Below are 26,745 nucleotides of genomic sequence, written 5' to 3'. Positions count from 1 at the left end.
TTTCGCAGCTGGGGAGTATTCACTGTGCACAGGGAGGATGATTGGTTTTGTCCAAACGTTTGTGCAGTTTGGAACTGCTCTATGATGCAAACCCAGGTGCAGTAAGTCAGGACAACTGGAAGACTTGTTTCTGAAGAGGAGGCTTGATCTAATTAAAGTGCTAGTGTAGACACAAAGGATTTGGCTTGATACCCTTCTCTTCCTTTTAATCAATATTTAATCAATGTTTCTTCTTAAAGAAGGAAAAGAGAAATAGAGAAAGAAAAAAAGAAAAAGAAGCAAAAGCAAGAAGAAAAAGCAAGAAGAAAAAGAAAGAAAAAAGAAAAAGAAAAAAGGGGGAAATGCCAGTGTGAAACATTTTAGTCATAGGTCACCTTCATTTTAAATAACCCATCTCAAAATACATCTAACAGGATGAAATCCACCTCTGAACTCTTTGTGGGTCTGCTTTCAATCGCTTGCCTGTCTCTGCCTCTGTTGGAGAGTAATGTAGAGTTAAGGGAAACCTGGAAATTCTGTTCCTCCTTAGATTTTGATCAACAGTGCATATTTTCTTCCAAATAATACTAAAAATTAAAATTTGCAAAGCTTCTTGTGAAATAAAATTAGAAAAACTTATTTCCAATCAATGCATTTCAATGTTGATAATTAGTCTCTTCCCTTGTTTATCATTGCATTACAATTAGTTATGTGGTAATCTACTTTGTGATATTAAAACATGAAAAATTTTTACATTGCAAATTCATGTTTTTCTAAATCAAAGTTTCTCAAAGTCGGGACCTTCCTATTCAATTGAATGATTTTAATGTGATGTTATTTTTCTTAGGTAAAAAATGATCAGAAAAGCTGCCATCTGATCTAAAGCAGAACTTCACTGACTTCAGAGGGAGACTAAAGCCTAAATACTATGCATTTATAACTCATTAAAAAAACAGTATTTTTGAAAGGCAGATTCACAGCCTACAGAGCTGATCTACCAGCTGTTCTGATAGAGCAATGCTGTGATGCTGTAGCTGCACAACTAGCTTCAGCCGGTGTCTTTGTGGGCTGCCACCGAAAAGTGTCCCACATGCAGCTACGCACACTCTCTTCTTTTTCTGTGGTGCCAGTATTAGCACTTACACAGTTGCATGGTGAGCTGAACAAAAAAGTTGTACACAGAGTAGTTTTCAGCCAGAGCCGTTCCCTAATCTGGCTGACAACACCATGTCCATTCAAAAAGGGAGAAGAGATTCCCAGCCAGTGGTGCAGGGAAAGTGGAGCTGCTACCTTAAACAGCAGGGCACTTCATATAAAATGATGATAAGCCCACATCCTCAGTCTCCTCTGCTACGCTTACTGTGTGCTGTTTACAGATGTGTTGTTGTAGGGCCCACAGGACAGTCAAAATTACTAGCATAAGAAGGATCCAGAGGATACATTAAAGTTACAAAACCAAACAGCACCTAAACAGACCTCTGAATTTAGCTCCTGGGGCATGATGCACGAAGTTCTAGCAATAGTATTTCTGTTGAAAGATTTGTTATGCCCACTAGGAGAACATCAACTTGGAGTGTCACAGAGAAGGCTTACCAGTTACAGTCAAAAATGTCAAGGAGATGAGAAGATTAATACCCCAGTTCATGCTAGAGGTCAAAGCCATGGCCCGTCCTCTGATCCCACCAGGGAAAATTTCACTCAATACTAGCCAAGACACTGAAATGGAAGAAAAAAAATAAAAGATGTTATCTTTGACAGCACAGCTTTCCTTGCCATAAATCCATAAATTCAGAGGAAGCAATTTGAAAGAATAAAGTGTTTTTCAGGGATGTGAAGTACCTGTAGTCCCAAGCCTGGGAGGATAACCTGTGCTATCCTATAGCTGTGTGCTGCAGCGGGCAGCAGACTGGGATGTCCTGTTCTGGCTAGCTGCTCCGCTGGTGAGAGCGTGGGTGGCACTGCAGAGCAGAGCCACGAGCTGGGTCTTGCAGTGCACACGTAACCGTAGAAATATGAAAGGCCACAGGGAAGTGAGCTTTGACAGCACATCTGTGTATGAAAGGGAGCTCTGACTAAATAACTCTCAAGTGACATAACACTAATGGAACTGAGGCAGCAAACCAAAGTAATCTTTAGTTTCAGAGCAGCTCTATGTGTTTATGCCACCTTATAAATCAGCCTGCCAGACTGAAGCAGGTTTGCCTTTCCAGCTCTCTGCTACAGACAATTAGATTGCTGAAGTATAAATGAAGACAGAGGTCCTGATCTTTGGCTGCTTCATACCACACCACAGTACAAGTGATCTAAAGGCTGTTGTTTCTAGTTCACAATAAAAAATTCAGTCATGTAGACCTGGTGGGGTTACCACCTTAACAGTAAAAGCAAATAAAAGACTCTACATTCCTGGGCTATGGCAATTCCTTGATGTTAAAAAAATTCCTTTTGTTAGGCATTAGTGCAAGGTTGCTCTAACTTATGGAGAGGTCATGAGTTAGCGAAAGACCAACACAATTGTTACATGTGGATGAAGTGTGTCTTCAAATCCTTGGACATGCCCATACTAAGGTTGATCCTATGTGATGTAGTTTCTGCAAAATAACAGATAGGAGTTTTCTCAGGACATTTGCATTGTACAGTCATAAAGTTACATTTTAAAAATAGAATACTGTGAGTCTGAGTGTGTATCACACACTTCAGACATTTTTAAGGCTCCTGTTTAACACGGTACTAGCAAAGATGTAAAAGAAAAAAATGCTGTGTGGAAGGAGAGTATAAAGGACTAACTGAAAAAAGGAAAAATCAACTGAATCTTGTGTTAACAGAGAAGACTCAAGCAAGTACCACAGATTCAAATTTAGTGATATTTTGGAGCTGACACAGATATTCCCTCCCCCCCTCCGCTGCCTCTTTTTTAATTAAAAAAAATATACCGAGCCTTACTTCCACACTGTGAGTGACCTAGTAAAGTGGTGACCTTATTCCAGAAGTAGGAAAAACAATCAAGACCATAACGCATAACAGCATAATACAGTTACACATAGTCAAATGGCACACAGTTATAATACAACAAGCATATCTAACAACAGCTGTAGAGACACCTTTTTTTGCTGACCTGGATCACAACAAAGTTTAATATATCCACTGCTGACAAGACAAACTTTGTTCTAAATAAACGCTTCAGACATGTTCCCTGAGCTCTCTACACATGGGAAAAAAAAGAAAATAAAAGATTACTGGCTTTTAAAGCAGATATTTTTCAACATCAGGCCAGCTAGTGTTGCTCCTGAGTGAAACCAGGCCTTGGCAATGCATGGGAATCTTATTATTGTATTTTGTCCCTCTTCAGCATCAGGCCTGTTGAAATACATATTGTTAGTCATAGATGATATAACATGTCACAACAGGAAGCGCTAGCCAAAAATGCGAAGCAAGAGAAGTGAGTGAGACACAAAGAAACTCTTCTTAGCAGTCCCTAAACTGCCTATGGAATACATCCTCATAGGATGGCATTACAGTCAGAAGCTGAGCAGGACTGGAAAATGATTGTATGTGAAGATCGGCAAAGAGAATATTTATAGACACATTAGATAGGATTAAAATAAAGTTTGAAAGAATTCAAACCCGCTTTTGCATGGCATAAACCAACCTGTGATGACAGGATTAGGAGTGCACTTTCTCTCTGGGCACTTTGTTCTGCATTTGCTTAGCTGAGATTTTTCTTACATTCAAGCAATTGTCAGTGGCTGCTCATGGAGGCATTGAACTAGATGGATCATGTCCTGTTCACCGACATGGCAGCTCTGATGTACTGGGCAAGCCTTGAGCCAGGTTAGTATTATGAGCACTGGGAGACTGCTTATGCCACAGGTAACATGAGTGATACTGCAGCAGCTCCAGTACCATGCACTTTTATGAGGACAGATAGGCTCTTTTAGGCTAAATACAATTTGTTTGGAAGTATAAGACATTCTGTTTTTCTGTTCAGAAACCAAAGTACTTGAGCATCTGCATCAGCCACAGTAGTGCTTAATTGCTATTATTTCAACCAATTATTTTAGTTCAGAAAGATCCATCCAATGTACCAGATCTGTTCTTCGTATTTGCTAGTGGTAGCTGCTTCCTTTGATATACCCTTGACCTCTACTTCATTGGAAAGCAGTGGATAATTTTGTTCTCCCGCCTCTCCCCCATGGAGAAATAGCAGTTGCAGAAATATGACACTTACTGCAGTTTATCCCTTTCCCTGAGCTGAAGCAGTGATAATGATCAATTCTTTGCTTTTAGCAGCTCTCTGGGATTGTTTTTACTATCTGTATCTTTGCCAAAAAGCAGCAGCTGCTGTAGGCTCAGAGGAGATGTGGCTTTCTCTTGGAAAGCCAGTAACGGGGTTCTACCCCGTATCAAAAGAAATGAGGCTAAAAGAGCCTCACTTTTGCTGACATGTAGTGAGTAGTATGTAGACCATGGTTAAGAATGAATGTACAGTTGAATATTTTATTATGGTAAAATCTAGAGAAAAAGACACCCACTGCATATACAGATGTAGAATTTAATTCAAATGAAATATCACATTGGATAAGAATACTTAAATGCTTCAGTAAGTACCACAGTCCCTTTGTGTGGTACTCACTTCAGCCGATGTGCCAAAATTCTTTACCCAAATAGGAAGAACAGAGGGTTCGGATACACAGTCATTCACTTGACCAAAATACACAAAGACACTCTGTTATATTGGTTATAACATTTCAAACTCAATATTCTTGTAGAAATGGAAGTGCTAAGGTTCTACCATAGTAACATATAGCTTCAAAAGGAGAACATTAAAATAAGGATGCTTGTTATAAGGGAAAATGTTCTAGAAAGGATATGGAGAATGTGTAACTTACCTGATTGGAGACTTAAAATATATATACAACCAAATAAATAGAAAAAGCTCAGCACAGTTAAACAATTAAGTTAAACAATTAATTATAATAACAAGCTATTATAAACAGAAAAATCCATTCCAAAAAAGCTGTGTGCTGTGTCCAAACAAAGAAAATACAGGATAAATCCTGAAAAGTTTTTTGTTAAATCATAACCAGGAAGGCAATTATTTTGAAAATTCTCTTATGCTAAAAACATAACATGCCAGAAGCAGGAGCTTCTACCAGCCTGTGTGTGGGGCAGTACTTCAGTAATGCAGGCTGTAGGAGAAAAATATGGGTATGCTATTTACCTCAATGTTCACTCTGAAAGAGTTTAAGCGTTTTCCAAAAGAGCCTGTGTTTATGGGAGACAAATCCTGACAGACTATTTCTAACTGCATTATAAGGAAACAAAAGTATAAGGCCAGTTTTCACAGGGGAAGGATAACTACATTTGCTCAGAATACTGCCAGATGATTCAGGAAAGGGAGGTGAATGGAGATACAAAATTTACTGATGATATTAAATTATTCAAGGTAATAACAATGAAAAAGGATCGCAAAGAGTTGCAAAAGAATCTCGGAGTACTTCGATAAGATGACACACAAAATTCATTATTAATAAAGGCTAAGTACCACATATGGGGAAAACCGACCCTCAGCCCCCGCACCCGAATGCCATCATGACTCAGGGGATGACTCCTTTGTGGACAGTTCAGAGACAGATCAGCTCATGCAAGGCAATGGTCGTGGAGCAAACAGAGGCTTGGTAATTATTGGGAAAGGAGCACCAAGGAAGACAGAAAGTGTTCCTACACCCTATGTGTGCACATCACTCCCCCATGACTGTAGGTTGGTCCCCTCTCAGAACTGGATGAAGGAAGGTATGGAAGGGGTTCTCTGCATGGAGCAATTAAACGAATTAGGGCTCTTGAGCTTAGAAAATATATGGCTAGGGAAAACAAGAGTTGAAGCCTATAACATTGTGACAGTGAATAGAGCAGGTTTTTTCATTGCTTTTTGTAGGATACAAACAAAAAGAATTCAACTAAAGTTACCAGGCACAGCTAACTTCAGGGGAAGCAGGAGGATGTGCTTTGTCAGGGAACGCATACTTTAATTATGGAGCTCGCTTTCACAAGATGCTTCAGATGTGGAAAATGTTAGCCAGTTAAAAATGATTAAGTGCTGGATGTTGAAATATTATTTCTCTATATACATGGAAGAAGATCCATCAAGGGCTATTAAATACAATAGCAGAGATAAACCCCTAATGTTTTTTTTGAAGTCCCTAAACCACAGATAGCCAGAAGGACATATTGTGCATTCTGCATGTGCCTTTTCTTATGTATTGAGGATCTGCTATTGACTGTTCTTGGCAACAAGGTAATAGATTGATTGTGTGGCCCTTCTGTATGAGCCAATGTGGAAATTTTAAGGAGCTTTATATTCAGGCTGTTAGCAAAGAGATGCCTCAGAACCTTGTGTGACTTCTTCCTTTATTCAACTATGCAGTTAAAAAGAAAAAGAAAAAAAAAAGATACAGACTTAGATCAGAGAAGCAGAAAATGGGAACATCTGAGAAATACTGTGAACTCAACATTGAAGCAACGTACATGAATGAAGAATGTCTTTGTTTTGACCTTATTCCTGCCAGGAGGCAAAAGTAAATTGGAAGCTGCACAGCAGCTCTCATTAATGAAATATTAGATTCCTTTGGTATGCATTTGCTGCTTAGCATTTTTTCCTTTCCTATACCTGTATTGTGTGAGATCAAGTTCTTTATGGTGAGATTTAGGGAGTAGCAATTGGAACATTTGAAAGAATTCAGAGTTTCTGAGGTATAAGCTGTAGAAAGAGATTAAGTGTACTTACAGCTTAGGACAGAAGTAGGCACAAGTATGTAAGACTTTGAAAGGAGCAGACTGAGTTGTTAGCAACGAGAAACCTGACCGAAGATAGGGAAGGGATTATCCCACAAGTAATGCAGGCAGAACATCTAAGAACATGTAGCAAATTAACAAAGTCAAGAAAGGATGCAGGCAAGCTGCTGAGGGAGGAAGGAAGTGAAAGGACATGGCCAATGACTAGGTTTGCTGAAAGCAAACTTTTTTCCAGGCTTATGAAAGCCAATAGGTCTTTTATTTATCTGTTTTCTGGCTCTACTGAGTATTAACACAAATAGCTAGATGACCAACTGCTTCTCCAAGAAGGCTAGCTTCAGATGTAGTTTGCCTTGCAGTGCAGATTTTAACCAGTGTTCTCGTAGAGGTCATTGGCCCAAGCCCTTGCAGTGTGCACAGGGATGAGATTCCTGCCTGTGAGTGCACACGGTGCTGGAACTGAACGAGAATTTTCTGCTGTAACACACCAGCACTGCCCCACACTGCTCCCAGCATGGACAGTCGGATACTGGGATGACATTGCACCACATAAAGAGGCTGCTGCCCTGACACCACATCCCGTCACTCACCTCGGCCTTGCTGCTGAGTTTCCCACCTTTCTTTATCTACTGGAGGAGGGGGTCTGTGATCACTCCCTGCCCTATTTCAGTCAAAATGATCCAAATGAGCAAACTGTGAAAATTTTTTAAGGTAGCTCACTGTGATTGAACTGGATTAGGGAATCACCCAAGCAGCGGAGTCAGCAGGTCAGGGTCCATGAAATCTGGGCAGATGGTAAACAGCAAAGAGAGCCCAAGCTGGGCCCAGCTCCTCCAGGGGCCACTGGAGGGAGGGAGCCTCACGCTGGAAGAAGTGCCTTTTCCCGCTATGATGTAAATTGCTTTTGCAGGGTGGAAGATAGGGCTCCTTCCCACAACTCAGCTCCAAAGCAGAATCAAGGAGCTACTGCCTCATATTAACATGGATTATTTCTATCAGTACCTAGTCTTTCTTTATTTTCTTCAGTTCCTGCAGGCAACGATTTTTATAACTCTTCTCAGAAGGAAAGAGAAAATATTTTGTGGACAAACATCCCTGCAGGCTGTACAGGGAGTTTAACATCTCTCCCGATGGTGTTTTGGCAGTGTAGCCACCCACAGAACATGACCTCTGCAAATGCTTTTGCAGCAGCTTTGATGAAGCACAGCAAAGACGGTTGGAGGTTTTCTGGGGCTTGCAAAACTGAGGAATGTTTAGACTGGAAAGAAGACAAGAGCTGGAAGGAGTTTGTCCTATTCCAGATCAGGTAATAGAGGCGTGATGCAAGAATAACGGACTAAAATTTGCTGGCAAATAAGGAGGCAATGAAAGGATGCATTACTTTGGAGAGCACGTAACTGGCCAGCAGACTGTTTGTCTGTCAAAAGCTAAGTCCAACCCTCCATGGGCACATGAAAGGGAGTGGAACAATTTTACTGCTAACAGATAAGGAAGTCAAGAGAGGTCTCAGCTAATCTTATGCCTCTGGCTATATTCTGATTTCTGCAGGTGAAAACAGTGTGTTTTCTAAAGCTTTCTAGATGTTTGAAAAAGGTTTGATTGCAGCTTCTCTCTGACTGAGTAGCTTTGATGACTACTGGTTATAAGATATCAGGACTGATGAACCAAAGAGTGGTGATCTGGCAAAGCTAATCCGAAATTCTTTTTTCTTCTCCCGTTCTGGTATACTATATTTATATTTCTAATGATTAGTCTTTTAGGATGAACCATTGAAATTACACATGTAAAACAAGTGGGATATCGTTCTTTTCTCTCTGAAGCTGTATTGTAGTAGATAAAAATAGCTGCCTAGTGTTCAAATTATTTGCATTGCTATCCAAAAGACAGGCTGAACACTCACATATACCTTTTTTAAGGAACCTTTTTTAGTGGAATGTGGAATTTTCAGTTCTCTAGCATCTCCTCCCCTTCACATTAAAACAATAGGGGGGGTTGGGGGAATGGACTATGGGACCAGCCCACCAGCTTGGTGGTGGGCCACTTGTCTTCTGGGCCACTTGAGGAGGAGTGTGGTGAGATATACTTCACCTCTGTTTTTCCCTAGCCATCCTTCCTCTTCTAAGCTCATTCTCACCACAGTGACCCTGCATTTAAACCTACATTTTAACTTGTGTTTTTATTTAATATTCTAACTTTTGTCTCCATGAGCCTGAAAAAAACTGTAACGCCTAGTATGGATTTTCCTGTCTCATGTAAGCAGTTCAACATATTCTTATAAACTGTGGTTCCCATCTGAATGATCACTGGGCAAAAACTGGTTGATCTATAAGGATCTAGTAATGATAAGATTGTGTTAGTTAATCCAATTTCAGACCCATTTTTCCCAATGCCTTCAGTGTTCTCAGCAGCAAAGATACCAGTAGGATGCATCAAAGCTTTACAATAGGCAGATATGTAATAATCTGCATCTCTTTTTGAATCCCATAACAGAAATTGCTTTACACTGATATATGAAATGACAATTCTGTTCGCAACTTGATTTCACAGGCACTCTCTCTCTCATCCTTTGTTATATAGACACTCATAGTGTCTCATCAACACAGAACAGTTTGCATGGCAAGCAAAAGGAAAAAGAAGAAAAGGAAAGAAAAATGAAAACAAGCTTTCGAGGGAAAATGTACCTGATTATAACGAATCACATACTGTCATCCAAAAAAGGCTGTTCTAATTAAAACCTGAAATGTATATTCCTATTTGTAGGTGTTCGTTTGTTTCAAATATTGAATCCAGGATAATCCTCTAAGGCATTTGTAGAGGAATGGCTGCAGAAACCAGGGGCTCTAATTCTTAAGGAAGTTGCTCTTGAACTTGTTCAGTTTACCACTTATTTCACTCCTGAAAGTATGGAGAGGAGAAATTACGCGGCTGGGTGAGGTAAACGAACCTGCTCTTCCAGTATCCAAGGGGCAATGTCAGGCCCTGAGGGAGCTGTGCAACAGAAAGGTGTGCTGTTGGGACACAACAACCAGGGTCAATTTAAGCCTTTCCTCTTGCAAAATACAGATTTGTGACACAGAAACTCCGTGGCCTAGGGAAAAAGAAGTCTCCTAATTCTAACGCAGTGGTTTATCTGTTACACCATCCTGTCTGCTCAGGCTGCCAGTTTCCATCTTCCTCCGTAGTGCCAGTAAGTTTACATGATTTCACATGTTTACCACGCAGGTATCTCCCTCCCTCCCTCCCTCTCTCTCCCTCTCTCTCTCCCTCTCTCTCTCTTTTAACAAAATAATGTGTTTTGGCTTGATGTTCTTTACAAGAGAAATAAAACACTGGCTTTGCATTTGAGGTCCTACTAAAGAGTTCTAGCTTTTTCACAAAGCTGACCCAAGAGCAAACTGCCTCTAAAGGATTTCCTCCCTTGCTCCCTAAGAAAACTGGATTTTATGATGTTTGACATATATGCTATAAACTTATATCCTTGACATGTACCCTATAAACAGATTTCAGTGTCACAGTGATGATCTCTTCTGCAAGAACGTGGTCAAGGGAAACCAGTGTAAAATCTTTCTTTATCTTTGATATGATTATCAAAGGACACTATTATTTACCGAATACTTAAATGTAACACTTGGCCTACAATGTAAGAAGGGCAAATATAGTTGATGAACGACAACCAGATGGTACATACAAGATGATATGCTTGATTCACTTGACAGTGCACAACTTTACTAAAGATAATGTCCTTGTGGAACAAAAACAAATTAGATTCAATTACTAATTAGTATCACAGCAATGTTCATTATGTAAATTTTTTATAAAGTGGATCTGGAGTTAAAATGCTTCACTTTGGCCAGCAGCTATTAACTAACCAGAATGAACCAACTGCTTTAAAGCTGTGTCTAAATTTAAGCACAGGAGTCATTCCTCTTAAGTCAAACAGTATGTTTGTGTCAATATGTTCATTAAAATACAAACATTAGGAGAGACTTATTTATATAATTCAGAGCACCAAGATCAAAATATTGAATTAAATCACTCTTTTAGTCTAGGGTAGTATGCCAAAAGGCAGTCAATCTTCTATCGTTTCAAGTGTGTTCTCTCAGGGCCAAGTTTTGTGCTCAGCAACCGCTGGCAGAACTGCTGGCACCAGGGTGACGTAGCAGTACAGTGCGGGCCACAGAGGTGCCTCTCGCTACACACTCCCTCTTTTCATGGTACTGAGGGCTCTGCCTTTAAAAAGATAAAGCACTTGGCCTGAACTACCAAGTCATTTCATCACTCTTGTACTTAAAAGTATTTTAGGAACACAGAAGTCAGTGGAAAACTTCCCAGATTTCATTGTGCGCTTCAGTACACACAGTCTTTGGGTTGAATAAGGCTACTCTGCTGCTTGCAAAATAGAGCCCTAAACTAATTATGTAGAAACTCTTAATGACATTGACCTGTCTCAGTACTGAGGAATATTTTTTCCTCTTTATGACATTTTTCACATTTAAAAAATCCTCCCAACTTGTAGGTTCTATCAGGTTAGGTAAGATTAACCTATCTTGCTGGTAATTTGAAGAACCTATAATTCAGCATTCAACTGTCCAAAAATATCTTAAACAGGCTTTTACTTAACTTCTGTCAATCATTGTGTGAAAAGGTAAACTGATTGCTTGTATACTTATGTGTTAACAAGGGCCTTCAGATAAATATTGCCTGGGGCAAGGCATTAGAAAGAGTGATCAATTCAAGGTCTAAGCTTTAATTTTCATTTTGGCATGTCTTTTCTTTCTACCACAGCTTGGTATGGACACAATGTGAAATAAAGGCCATATGAGGCACTGTTTGAATAGCACGTGAATAATGAACTAGATGATAAACACTGGGAGTATCATATTCAAACTACATGTATGCACGCATTAAGAGATGATTCAGGACAAATGAACCATTCTAGAAAACTTGTCTTAAAATACAGAATCCAAGATCATTTAAAATTTTTTTACAATAGGACTTTCTGTACTGATCCTTAGTGAAAGACACATATTTTCCAGGTTTATTATTCTGGATCAGATCCAATAATACATTTAAATATTTGTTTCTTTTTCATCACTTGATTTAATCCCCCCACACGCTATCTTATTCAAAGGAAACCACAAAACAATGTAAAATTGATGCTGCTCATTTCTGTAAAATTTAAGGCCATAGTACAACCACTCTGCAAAATGTAGAAGCTCAAAAATAAAATATTGCAAACAAATATCATAGAAGTCAATGCTGACCATGAATGCCTGTTAATATCAAATGTATATGCACTATAAATTAACCCAATAACCACAAGATTTGTAAAAGCCTGAAGTATTGCTCTAATGTCAAAGATATTGATGTGAATGCTCTGAAATATAGCTCCAATGCCAAAGATATTGATGTGAATTCTAAATGCTCCTATCTTCTACCAGTGTTTTCCAGGTTAGTACAAGTCTATATGGTTTACAATATTCTAAAAACACAGGAACAACCAACTAAATCTGCTGAGAGTTATTGGCATTTTCTGAAATAGAATTTCCATCTTAACAGTTCTCTTTTCCACAGTATTTTCTTGTTTCTAGTAGGGCATTTGGTGGCCAAGATTACATGCAAAAGCAGTTTGTTGCAGAGAAAAAAATAGTTGTGTGTAATCTGGATCATAAGTGTAGCATGAGGTAGGACCTCTGTGATCCCTGGGCTTTTCAGTGTCATATGTGAAACCGGTTCTTCTGTTTTTTGTTACAGGTGCATTTAATGACTGAGGAGAGTACTGAGGACCTCAAAATGCACAGAAAGACTTGTCCATTTATCCATGCTAATGAGTCATGCTTTAACTCAGGTAGTCATATAGTATGGGAGTCACAGAAACAAAGTCCAGTGGACTACATTTGTCTCCAGTGTAATTCTATGGACTTTAGGAGAATGTTAGAAGTCAGCATTTAGGCTTGCATAATCCAATAAAATACTTAAATATATACATGTGCAGATGACATGAGATTTCATAAGAAGAAGATTGTTGAATTAAATGAGGGACTTATCTCCCTCACTATGTTCATAGTTTTCACTTTTCATGAGAACCTTTGAATTTTCATTTTGAACATGATCCTTCTTCCATCTTCTCTACTGTCCCCAATATACGGTCACCTACTTAAAAGCTTTTGCAATTACAGAGAAACCTGTTAAGAACTGACACAGCAGGAGGAGCTCTTCTGAGCAAGGCATCAGTGCCATACGCACAACCCAAATGCAGACAGTCAGCATCTACCTCTCCACAAAAGCATTCCCCACTCCACAACAAAACATCCCTGTGATATGCATGGATCCGCTCCTTCCCCGATCTGCGTGCAGAACTCCCCAGGTAATGCCTAAGTCCTGTTTGCCTCAGTTCCTTATACCTGTTATAACAAATTCAGATCTGGGAAACAAGGTCTCCATTGGGTCTGCACTGAGCTAAAACAACTTGCTTCTCTGCCCAGGACTTGGAGCCACTCTGACTTTATCAGATGGAGAAGATTGACTCCAGACCACAGTGCATTTCTGTACTGTTATTCATGGTTCTACAGTCTCTCTTTCATTGACCCATTGCTGAGATAACCCTGTGTCAAAGGCATGAGGTTACGTTTTCAAAGACCTCCTCATTCAGGCTGTGTATAGAAAAATATGCAGGAAAGGTGCTCAAAACTATGTGTAATTTAGATTTAAATGGTGCATATGGAGCAGATCAGGGCAGAGAATCAGGTCTTTAGTAAACAAGTGCCATCCTATACCTTAAATGAATTTTGTTTGTCAAGTGGGTGAGAAAAGCACCAGGGTTTTGGGCACTCGTGCTGTTTCAGGCAGGCTGAAGTTGCCCTACAGCTTTTTACCTGGAGAACTGTCTTGCACATGCTACATCCAGCTCAAAGAATTCCAAATTTGCAGCCTTGTTTTGGAAAATAAGTCTGATACTCCAGAAGTCTGGCTTTCCTATATTTCCTAAATCTCTATATGTTGCACCAAACAGTGATGACCAGTGATGGAGAAGATAGTTCTTTGTAAGAAAGGACCTCTATATTTTGCCTCCCCAAATGATTTAAACATAACATCTCACAAATGAGCTGCTCTGCAACTATTTCAGTGAATTCTGTGTCATTTAATAAGTAGTCATATCTAGACCTGCTGTGACTAGAAGAATTTCTGTGTTTTCTTCATATTTAATTCATTTCCAGGGTCACACTTAGCTTTTAGCTTTGTTGATGAGTTGGTGATCTACCTCTGCACTGCACTCATGTTATTAATCTGTGGTCAGTGCACCCTGTGCAAGGTGTAACATCATTCCTGTGAGGCTCAGATTTCCCATATCCCCCTTTCTGCACTTAGCTGGTTCGTATGCCTGACCACAGGGGACTGCATTTCCTTGCAGACATTCTCTGAAATCAATCAAGAGTCCCCCTTGCACTTTTCACAGTACAGCCAGATCGATATTTCTTACAGGCTTTGCAAGTATCTTTTCCCTGCTGAGAGCAGTTCATCCTCATTTGACCTTTCTGATATACAGACAAGGGTAACTCAAGACAAAGACAAGTGCCGAGTAATAACTGCGTTGAAACACCTTTGTAAACACCCCTAGGGAGACAGTCTGTGCTGTTCTGAGGTGTGATGCAACACCGACTTGTTGCACCTATAAAACATCCTAGTAATTGTGTGCAACTGAGTGTGAACAAACAGTTGGATTGCATTTCATCGAACATAATTAATCCAAAACAGAGCAGCAGACACACTCCTCTTATCTTGCCTAAGGGTTGGTGATATAAAAACAGAACACTCTAGAATCAAAGAAAGAGATTAAGCAGATGCTTGCTAGTCTGTGAATTCTTTTATAATGCAAAAATGGCTTTTATCTTTCACTGCCTATTTTTATCAAGGGCTCATCACTGTGCTGCCTGAGTGCTTTGATAAATTAGATGACAATAAATATATTTAGTGTATGTTCAATTCATTAAAAAATCCAGTTATTTCAAATAATTTGAGAACAAAGGAGAAGCCATGAAAAACTCTGACATTTACAAAAGTCTGCTATGCAAGTCTGGCCTGCAACTAGCTCTTCAACTATCTCAGAAAAGGAAGGAAAATACATGAAAAAAGTATGTAAAAAAGATGATACAGCCTAGGTTTTATGATCTGCCCTATGAAGAGTGTGCCATTTGGTGCTTACATATGTTCTCCTTTATCCCCACCTAATGTCATGTAGCATGGATTCAAAATAAAGCTACATTGAATTTTTTACAGAAATGGCCTAGCAAGGTGAGGGAAAGAGCAGGAAACTTTCTGCTCTGTGTCTAAAAGAGCCTGCTTTGGTCTATAGATTATGAACAGACGTGCCCCCAGCACCTCCTTCACCTCAGCCAGCAGAGCAGGACGACATACTGCAGAGTCTGAGGCTTTTGCATTGAAAATATAGTGGTGTTGTGGGATTGTTGTGCATCTGCACCTGGGCTACCCGGGGCATCGTCTGGCTGAACCAGCCAGCCTGTGCTGGAGTTTATGCTGCAGCCTTGATGCCTTGTTCCCTTTGTAGAATAGCTAGTGGCCAGTGGTCTGCTCCAGACCTCAGACCAGCTTTAGAAGGTGAATAAAATAAATATCTACAGACTACTTATTTCATATAACTGAAAGTGTTTGATTTATTCTTTACAATAAGAAAGGCCCACAAAGGATAAGAAATCTAGGCTTTTAATATATATTCAAGGCTTTGGACTTCAAGCAGAAAATGTTGAAGGTTAGATATGAAACACAAACCATAACCTCCCGTTCCAAACAGGCTATGTAATTACATTAGATCATTTGCAGATTCCAGTAATTCCTTGACTCTCTTATCTTTGCATTTTCTACACACTGTCAGTTTTAACTGAACACTGAATTTTTAAAGGTACAGAAGTATCCTGCAAATGCTTATTTGCACTTCGAGTCATCTGTTTCTCTCTTGTAAAACCTGTTCTTAACTTGCTACACAGATGCATCCTTCAGTTTAAATCCACTTTCCTCCCTCACTGTGTCTGTGTCATCAGTGATTCCAGCATGCTGGAGCTGAGATGGTGCCTGTTCCCTCCCGTTTGCTCATCTAGAACCTCTGTGCTCTCTGTCAAGAAAGAGGTCAGAAAGTAGGCATGGGAGTCTAAGACTTGTCAGATTAACATGGCAAAGGCACCACATTTCCTGCAGCCTACAACAAAGTGAACATCATTATCATTAGCATTATATCATGCCACCCCAGATGACAAGGAACCTATTTATAGCCACTTCACAGGAAAGCAGCTTTCAACAAGAGTCCAAACCTGAACACGTGCCCTTGGAACACACAGGAAAGCTCAAGTAATATATTCTTTTCAGGGATGCACCCTTGCTTTTGCAGCTATGTCACTGAGAGCAGAATCCAGCCCCAGGAAGATTTGCAAGGAAGGGAATAATGCTGCAATAACGTTATCAGATTTGCTGCCCTGGCAATGCATGTTTATCTCACACAGCTCTCCTAGTGAGTAATGTTTAAAATAAATAAATACTGCTGGGGAGTTACTGCTAGTGCAATTGTTAGGTTTTATTCTTGTGACAAGCTTTTTGTCATTATACAGCAGCAGGAGTACATTGTGTTTGCAAGGCAAGTTTGAGCCAGGGCATAAAAGCATATAAAGTCTGTTAATAAGTGATGGACTCTATATATGTGTCTTTTGCCGTGTGACTTAAAAATCAATCTTTTGAAGGTGAAAAAATATACAAGTACTATTAAAAAAAAAAAAAACAGAACAAGCAGAAAGGAAGGGGAAAAAAATTGATTCCTACTGCCTGTGAATGTCAGAAATATTCTCCTCTGGAGAGACTGGGGATCCTGAAGAAGGACGGTAGCTGGGATAGCACCTTATTGATTGTACAGTGACTCCATTTGTATTCTGCCATTTGTACTATTCATTATCAGTAGTAACAATGATACTAAAGTTTGCTCATGAACTATGATGCCTTGAATTTCTTAGCTATATCTGAAGACTATTATATGGTCAGAAGGCTGGATCCTCAACTGAACTCAGACATGCTGACATTTCATGGAGTTGAGGGTGCTATACCATAGAGAGGTCTAGAACTCATCATTACCTTGGGTTTATGAGCTAGCAACAGCAAATGCATATATATCTTAACCTTTCTAATGTAAGGCCACAATAGAATATGAAGAGGAAAGAGAGCCTGAGGTCACATAATTTTGCTGTACAAAGCTCACACTGATTCTTAATTTCACTGAAGGTGAAAGTTTTCAAGGGGAATGAGGACATTGACCTCAATGGGCAGGACCTCTTCCTAAACAGTACATATCAGGCCTTTCTGTAACAAGACCAGGGCCTGTTTAGCCTGGAGAAGAGATGTTATCAACGTCAATGTCTACAAATACCTTAAGGAAGGATGTCAAGGGGATAGAGCCAGACTCCTTTCAGTGGTAACAAGTGATAGGATGAGAGGCAACGGGCACAAAGTGAAACACAGGAGGTTCCACTTGAATGTAAGAAATAACTTCTTTACTGTGAGAGTGACAGAGCTGGAACAAGTTGCCCAGAGAGGCTGTGGCATCTTTTTCTCTGGAGATATTCAGAACCCACCTGGACGTGATCCTTCCTAACATGCTTCCGTGCTTGAGCAGGGAAGTTGGACTAGATGATCTCCAGAGGTCCCTTCCAATCATAACCATTCTGTGATGCTGTGATATTAGTGGAAAACACTGCTTTGCCTGGATAGAGAATTACCAATACCAAGTGGGACATCTCATGTCAGCCTGTAATTCACTTGTAAATAAATTGTTACAAAGAGTTACTAAATCATGAAGGAAAAAAGAAACACTTACTTGGTCCAAGACCTATGGAAAATGCAGCAACATAAGCAAGCAAGCTGGCCAGTGAGAGCCATTTCAGGACAACAGGAACTTCTTCGCTTTCCATGTGAGATCCTGTAGTGCTTTTGCTCCCTGTCAGAGCAGTTCTGTTCTGTTCTCCTGTCTCAGCGATGCCAATTTTTTTCTGCATATTGAATGATATTCTTTCCCGTGAAGCCATACTAGCAAAGAGGCCCTTGAGACTCTCATTGGTAAGATTGCTCAGGTTTGCTGGTCTACGAAGAAAGGAATCCTCCAGAGACTGGCTTTTACAGACATTGGTGAAATTCACGTTTATATTACGGTTCACTAACCCCATGGTGACCAATGATACTGCCATAACAGAAGAACCAATGCATAGAAATGTTTTACTTCCAACCTGATCAACAAAAACTATGGGTGGGACTGTGCTAACCACTTTAACCACTCCAACTCCTGTAGAAGCCAAGCTAGCAGCTTCATTGCTTTGGAACCCAACTGACTTCAAAATAGTAGATGCATAAAATAAAATGTTGGGTTGTCCTGTTGTTTGCACAAAAAACACTAGCATAAGTCCTACCAACATTCGTGCCCTCATGTTGTTTTTTGAGCGAAAAAGGTCCAGGAAACTATACTGATGTTCATCTTTCAAGGAAGACTTGATCACAGTAAGTTCTTTGTTAGCATCTGAAGTTTCCCGCAGCCTCTCCAGTACTTTTCTTGCAGCTTCATCATTATTTTTCATAACCAGAAATCGAGGACTTGGAGGAAGGAAATACATGGCAATAGCTTGCAAGGCACCTAATGGAATCACAAGGCCAAACATATACTTCCAGCCATGAGATACACTGGCAAATGCATAGTTTGAAATATAGGCAAAAAGAATGCCTATCACAATCATGAGTTCATTTAAAGAAACAAGGAGGCCTCTTCTGTGCTGTGGGGCGATCTCAGCAATATATACACATGTAGCAATTGATGATAATGATATGGAAATACCTATGGCAATCCGTCCCACAATAAGTATTCCATACGATTCATAGGGCAGTAAGATCAGACTACCCAAAACAAGTAAAGAAGATGCAATAATAATAGCAAATCTCCTTCCAAATCGGTCTATCAGGAATCCACCAGTGAGGGATGCAAATAAGGCCCCAAAAAGAAGGGAACTTACAATTACTTCTTGTTGTTTGCAAGAGAGAGCTAACATGCTGCTCATCTGAAGAAGAGCTCCAGAGATAAGTCCCAACTCATAACCCATCAGAAGTCCACTTATAGCAGCAATCACAGATGACAGAAAAGTAAATGTTCCACAGCCTGAAAACAGAGAAAGAGAGAAAAAAAAAACAATCAAAACTGTGGTTTTTGCAACATTCTGGTAATTAATATGAAGTTTATTTGATATATGAGCCCTAAAAAGCTTATTTTAACTTCTAAGAAAAGCAGATAATTGCCTATGAACTCATAAGAAGTGGCCACATAAAAAAATTTTGAAAGTAAATATATATATATAATTTGTAATTCTTATAATTTCCTCATTAACTGTAATGCTTCTAGGCTCCTGATCTAACAGTAGTCAATATGATTTTGATCAGTCCCTAATCAAGTAAATCTTCTGCCTCAAAAATGTCCTTGCAGGCATCATTGACAATGCAACCTTTTTGGTAAGAAAGCAATTTTTGCCTTGGGACATTTTCAGTATTTTTCATGTGCTGAACTGAGGGGTCATGGAAAAGAGTAAACTGTCCAGGCCACCAGCTCTTGTTCACCCAACTAGTATACCATTGGCAAGGAAAGCATTAATTTTCCAGCCAAATTGCTTCAACTCTGACTTGATTAAGTAATAATGTAATTTTCCCTCATGATTTATCATCTCCTTTGCTTCCCCTGAGGATACCATGAAGGCTGCTGGTGCCAGTGGTGTGTCTTTGCCATACAGAAACCTGTGCCATCCACTGACCTTCAGGCTGATCAAGATAGCCTGGATGTTCTAGGGAAATCAGTCTTTGAGGTACAAATTCATGAACTCTTTGAATGACTCATGACTTTGCTCATCACTAATCTCAGATTCTTTGGAATATGAAAATCAGATATCCTACATAGTTTACAATGGCCATAATGTCAGGAATAAAAAACAGATGGTGAAAATATAAACCAAGTGGAAATTATATGCCTTTGAATGTCCACTTTAAAATAAACTTATTTTATACAACTACAATCATTGTTTATTATTGCAAGATAGATTTAACGGATCATACTCTGCTAACTGTGAAGCCTTTGCACCCTAAACTTTGAGGAATATTTCAGTTTGTTATTGTTGGGTTTGTTCTTTCTCTCAGCATGATTTTCCTCTCACCATGAAGCTGGCTGCCACACAACTAGGAAAGGAATAAGCTGACTTCTAATTTTGTGGTTAGTTGGAGAGACAGCATGTGTCTGAGGAGAGGTGACTTTTGCAGCATAACATAGTCCATATTTCATTTAATTCTCCTGGAACAAGCACTTCCTTAGCTGGAAAGTGGTATAAGGTCTAGCTTATAATGCTAGGCTTTGTTTATTTTTAGTTTGTTTTTCTAAAGCATTAAGGCTCTTTGATCATGCTGACTGCCTGATGCTCCTCGCCAATAACTTTTGAGCACATTGGTAAGAATCAGTCCCACTTGAGAGGGGATATTACATTTCTAAAGAAAATAAGTAGTAGAGGAAGGGAGGGACCCTTGGGATATGTCTGTACTATCAAACCAGTGCATGCCTGGACCCTGGAACAGGGCCATCAGTCCTGTGAAACTGTTAGCGTGGTCCTGGCATCACTTTGCTCCATGCCACCTAGCACTCTTCTAACAATTCCCAGACACCGCTTGGCTAACAGCATGAGCCTAGGATCCCTCCCTGCAGGCAACCCCTGTGAGGTCATGTTATTTTGGAGTTTAGTTGTGTAGAGTAAGCTATGCCTCCATGGTCAGGGAATACGTGTAAGCCCATTAATTCTATTAAGATAGATACAGCCTATTGGCTCTCCTACCTGCCTCTCAGTTTATTCCTTGAGAGCCAACCAGATGTAAAGAGGCAGCAGCCTCCAACTAATGAGTGCACACGTTGCTCCTGGCTGGCCAGGGCGCTCCCCTCCTCTGTGCTCTGGTTGCTGACAAACGAGATACAGCTCAAACAGAGGATTTTGTTGTGATGGGCCACAAAACCATGGCAGATACAGAAGTATTGCGGGAAGTCTTTCAGAAGACTGAGGGTGGAGGATAGATTTATTGTGATAGAGCTGGGATAGGTTGTAAGAAATACAGGAGACAAATTTGTGAGAAGCAAATTTGCAAGACAGTAGTGATGGAACAACCTTCTTTACTGTTGTAGTTCACGGCTGTATTATGCCTAAAGCTTTTCCTTCTTTTCAAACTGAGTTTAGTATGAGGTTTCACTGTGAGCCAGACCTTTGTTAGAAGAACTGCTGACTTCAGTTAAGGTTCTTGGGATTAGCCTTGCTCCATTCTCCAATACATGCACTCAATACGCATTTTATCATTGCAGAAACTACCTTTTCCTCTACTCCTTTTTGCCATTCTGCTTTTCCTGCTCGCTATGTATTACTAGATCTGGAAGACTCATTGGACTCTTCCAATGAATCCTGCCTGCAAATCTGGTCTGATACAATACAGTGTTGTGCTTAATGAATGAGCATATCGGAAGCATATTGTTAGTTCTATCTCAATGCTCCATCCAGAATAAACCACAGTGCTGCTCAGGGCTGATACTTGTGCTTGCTTGAATATCCTTGTATTTCACTTCACTGAACTATATAGATTTAACCTCAGATTTTGCTTTGATTTATAAATTAAGAAGCCAAGAGAGACTATTGACATTATCTAGTCTGACACTTCTGAACAGCCCTGTACAACACTTTGGACACATCTACATGACTTTTTATTCAAGTAGGCTATTTAAAATATTCAGTTTTGATTAAAATATTGGTAGTGAATGAAAATCAATGTCATTAAGTTGTAAGATTTTCCAGTGGTTAATTGTTTTCACTGTAAAATATCTTTAAAGTATTTCTAGACTTAATTTCTGCAGCTTCAGCTTCCAGCCATCAGATCCCAATCTCCATTTTCCTGCACTTATCTTTGTTTTTAAGTACAAAATTATTGCCTATTACCAAATCATCCCACAGATGTCTCCTTGGTTTTTGAGTCTTTACAAGTTTACCAGTCTGCTAAGCATCCAGAGCCCTCTTCTCTGAACTCTCTCCAGACTATCAGATTCTCTAATAAATTGTGAACTGGACCCAGTATTCCTGCAGTGGCTGCACAGTGTCAAATACAAAGTTTCCATATTTGTCTCAATTCTGGTACAAATTTGCCTACATACTTGTCTATGGATTCTCATAGCAATGTATAGGAGCTCATTTGCAGATGATCACCCTTCTGGACAACCAGTTTCTTTTCTGACTGAGTTCTTTCCAAGACACTGCCTTTCCATTAAATAAGGCCTGTATTCTTGTATCCTAGTTAGGAATGCAAATTAGTCCACATTTTGCTGTATTAAAACACATAGGAAGGAGGGGTTCAACTTACCTAACCATAAGAGATCTACAACATGACTACACTTCTAAAAAATAGGCACTTCTAGATGTTTAAATTAGGTCAGATGCTTATCTTTCTCCATTTACTATAAAAGGAATCCATATGGTTTCCTCAGATGCAGATGTCTAAAGTTAGCCAAGAAGAACCCCAGACATCATATTCAGTTGTGGTCAGCAGATCAAGCCATTCAAATTTCATTCAACCAGTGACGTATATCATTTATTGGTTACCTATCACCTTTATCATCTGTGAATATTATTATCCATGATTACCTTCTTCCAAGCAAATGATAAATATCTCAATTAACAGAGAGACAAAACCTGTGCTTAAGAATCTCCAGCAGAAAAACAGCAGCATAGGGTATGTAGCCTGTTTACCGTGTGAGATCTGTATCCGACATGGGTTTTAATTCTTTTAATGTGCAACATATCAGTTTTGTATGGTTCTTCTAGTTTCTTAGTCAAAAATACAATGACAAGCTGATTATCTTAAAGGAGTCTGTCATCAGCACTGTTCTTTACAACCTAGATGGCCCTCTCCTTAGCCTGTAGTCCTCAGATCAGATCAGTGCTACAGTGGTGATAATTAGTCTTTAACTGGAGAGATTGTACAAGCTGGAGATGCAGCTTAGAAACCTAGGAAGTTGCTAGTGAGGCACCCAAGGCCATATAGTTTTCAACCTTATACCACTATGAGGTTTTACCACAACCAGGACTAATCTCTTTCACTATACCTGAGACTTGCCTGCTCAGAATTGCCCAGTAACTTAAACCCCGAAATCTCTGCTCAGTTTTCCATCGTGGTCTTTCTCCAGACAAAATTCCCTTTGACTTCAGCATGTGTTTCGCTTTAACATTTCAAGATAAAATGCGTTGCAGTACTTGTACTCACAATCCTTTTAAGTGTCATTTTTAATGATATTTCTGGCAGTTTTTAGGCATTCCTTTAAAAAAAAAAAAGTTTCTTAAAATGTATGTTCCACTTATTTTTATGAGATGTCTGAAAAATACATGGCAGTGTGCAGCCCAAGGGAAAAAAAATATTTTAATGATGGCTTCCAGAAAAATTTCTCCTTTTGCCTGCAATAAACAGCATGGTTAACGGGTGTATGGCTGGTATGTGACAAGTGATTGGAAAGTCTATTCATTAATTTCCCCATGTAAACAAAATGGTTTCTCACAACTGTTACTCAGGTTAAAAGCAGCACCACTTGGCAAACAAACTTATCTTTAAGAACATTTGCTGGAAATGTTTATGCTTTGTGCCTGAAAAGGAGACCAACTGCAGTCACAGTATAGCACCGTGTTCTGCTTGCGAGACTGGACGTTGGAAGCAAAGATTAGTAGGGGTGTGCCCCTTTCTACTTATTTTCAAGTACATATTTTGGGAAAATACAATCCTTCCAAAGGCAAAATATCTGCCTCTGCATGTATTTTATGAGCATTATGGATAAATGGTCCTTGCCAGGGAAGTTTTACAAGGAGTCTGAGCTGGGAAAGGGCTCACTTCCCTCCCTTCATGTGTAGGAGTTATGGGGAAAGGTGCCTGGAGCCCTTTCCCACTCACCATGGCAGCCTCAGACATCACTTTAGCCCAGGTAAAGAGGGTTTTTTGGTGCAGAAAGCAATCTGTTTTTTTTCCCCCCTCTTTCTCCCAAAAGAACATGTAGTGCATAAACACAAAGCTCTGGTGGGACTCTGGGTCTGGTGGGGGAGATATCTGTATGACCCATATAAATATGATCTATTTTAATAGGAGGGGAATAAACATGGTGCCTCTCATTTGTATGCTGACTGACATACAAAAAGTTTGCCTTTACAGGGAAATAGTGCGTAAGATTTCCCAAATTGTTCCTAGAACAGCATTTTACTAAGACGTAAATACCAAGTGAGTCACATGGTTTCATAGGATAAATATGTAATGGTTTGTGTTGGATATTGCTGCATAATTAAATCATGATTTTGCTTCTTGTATGAAAGGTGATTATCCCATTTTCACCCCATTATGGCCTTTGCCATGCTGTCATAATCATTTTCTGTGAATTCCAGTTATGTGGTGCAGAGAGATAAATGTTAGGGAACCACCTTATTGCTATATTCTAATGTCCAAGATTTCTCTAGATCTAGCTGATCAACAGGTGCATTTTTTATTAGCTAGGTTAAATCTGAACTAACTTTATTTATCTAGAAGTTTGGCCTGGAGTCCAAAACAGTTATCCAATAAGATCCTAGAGGATGAAACAAATTGCTGGATTGGAACAAAATTATGCTGCAAGCAGAGCTGAAAAATCTCAGAAAATATTAGGCTTACCCCAAAATGGTGTCAGGGCCAGGTGGTGTCTTGACTGTTAAATTTGCCTCCTCCCACCCAAGTGTGAAAGGCTGTAAATTGAACTAAAAAAAAAAGGCACAAGGAAGCTCATGTATCACACGTTTTCACACATCTGAATTTCTGTGATAGTGGGAACTGGATAGTGAGAATTGTGTACTTTGTACACTGTGAACTAGATGAATGTGTTGTGTGAGTAATATTCAGATTTCATGGACAAAAGCATCCTGGAACTGACGGAAAGACAGAGTAATGTAGGCCCTGGGCAGACCCAGCTAGTCCACCTCTCTTAGTGCTCTCCCATGTATTTTCCCTATGTACACAGGCAGCTTGGCCCTTCATTACATTAAATGAGATTCTGGACTTTGTTTTTTCCAGCAGGAATCAACAAGTTCTTTAATTCCTAAGCAGACAATCAGAAATTTCTTGGATTACTGCCTTAGTTTCTGAGCGTAAGGACAGCTGTGTAATTTGCATTTTTTCTTCTAAGTGTAGCCCCTGTGCTGCAATAATTTTGCTGTTTAACTGCTTTGTTTCCCTTTGATAACACCATCCTGTAACGATGTGGGTTACTCCCCTCATATCCTAAGCTAATGTTAAATACATCTGCGTACCAACTCGCTTTCTGTTCTGATTAACCTCTGCTTCCTCTGCTGCCAGGTATCAGTAGATGTTGCTGGACTGATCATTATTATACTCCAACAAAGCATTTGTGCCGATGGTATCTGAAGCTACATGGCTTAGTCAGTTCATTCATTTTAGGTGAACAAAACTCACTCAGGACACAGTCATTTCTGGCTTCCAACAGTGCTCTCCTGTTTGGGCACAGCTGTCTTCTGGGTGAGAAATGTCACAATTGTAGGTCATTTGCCCTTGATCTTATCATCAGTAAAAGAGACTCGAGATGCAAAAACATGCTACAACTCAGAAAAATGGCTGTGTGAAGAGCAGCAAAGGTGAAGAGCTAAGAAATTTGGCTTCAGCACTCAAAAACATTTTTCAGGAGAAATTCTACAGTTGATTTTTCAGCATGTAACCACGGAAACCCTATTTCTTTATGAAATACTAGGGGAAAAAAGACAGGAGCAAGTACCCCCCTCTTCCCCCCCCCCCCGCAAAACTTCCCCCTGCATGAGCAGGTGCGATGATGCTCTTTGGACTCTGTGGCCTCCCTGAATTTCAGTTTAAAGGGCTGAACTGGTCCAAAGCGTGCAAAGGCTGGAGCAGCATTGTCATCTTAGATGGCAGTGGGTTGTCTGATTTTCAGGTGACTAATCTTCATAAAGAAAAAAGATTTACACAATAGACAATGCATGCATGAACAGTAGGACCAAGGCCTTTGGGGAAAAGTATCACATACACCTTCATTCATAGCAAAGCTGGTATCTCCTTCTTTATTCACATTTTCCCTCTCTGGCACTTCTAGAAATTGAGCCAGCACGCACTGATGCTCCCTTAGCTTTGCCATCCTTTGAACCCGAACAGCAGCTACACTCACTGACAGCCAGCGTCCAGGTCCTGCCGCTTTACCTGGCGGAGCAGAAAGCTTGCGGAGGTTGCTGCTGCTGCTGCCGCGGTGGCCGCCTCTGCTGTCATCCTCATCCTCCCCTGCTTTCATTGCCTGGCGCTGCTGGCCGAGGTCCTCCCTGCTCTGCCCAGGTGCCATTGCCACTCCAGCGCTCCCGTTGCACCTTGGCCACGGAGCACTTCACCGGGCAGTGGTGCTTCCACACCTGGCAAGGGGCGTCCAGGTTATTTTCCTCATGGCAACAAGTTAGTGTAGCTGGCTGAAACTGAGTGCAAACCGCAAAGTGGTTTGTGAACAACTTTGCTGCTATTTCAGCAGGCTTTGCCCTTTGCAGTGACACAGGCTGTTGCTATTCTTGGGAGCCTATTGCAGGCGAGGGGAGGGCCGTCTGTCGGAAGTATTGCTTTTGCCTGTTAACAAATAGTTGGAGGCATCAGACATTCACGCAGAGCTCAGTGCACGTTCTTTACCCATTAGCTTTCTTGTGTTCATACACATAGGTTTTAACAGAAAAGAAACATGGAAGGGGAGGATTTAAAGTGTGTGCTGTATCAGCTGAAGTTCGGATGCAGACACGATATCACTTCATTCTTTTAAATTGTGAATAAGTTGTGGTGAGAAATAGCAGAGAGGAGAAAAAAGCAATGTCCATCCTT

General features: G+C 40.1%; 1 protein-coding gene across 2 annotated transcripts in view; it reads right to left on the bottom strand.

Moving 5' to 3' along the window:
* SLC2A12 (solute carrier family 2 member 12) overlaps positions 1-26,378 on the bottom strand; it is a 29,779-nt gene extending 3,401 nt beyond the window's left edge. The window contains exons 1-3 of one of the 2 annotated variants that reach the window (XM_062570888.1): positions 26,092-26,378; positions 17,639-18,961; positions 1,573-1,695 (exon numbers count right to left, since the gene is read on the bottom strand). In XM_062570888.1, the coding sequence (XP_062426872.1) occupies positions 1,573-1,695; positions 17,639-18,961; positions 26,092-26,227 (1,582 nt within the window). In that variant the 5' untranslated portion in view covers positions 26,228-26,378. The remainder of the gene's footprint in view (positions 1-1,572; positions 1,696-17,638; positions 18,962-26,091) is intronic. The other variant, XM_062570889.1, reaches the window with a different exon arrangement.
* Between the last annotated feature and the right edge of the window lie 367 nt (positions 26,379-26,745).

Source organism: Rhea pennata, chromosome 3 (genome assembly GCF_028389875.1).
Source record: "Rhea pennata isolate bPtePen1 chromosome 3, bPtePen1.pri, whole genome shotgun sequence".
Taxonomy (NCBI): Eukaryota; Metazoa; Chordata; class Aves; order Rheiformes; family Rheidae; genus Rhea; species Rhea pennata.
This window is presented reverse-complemented; position numbering and strand designations above follow the sequence as displayed.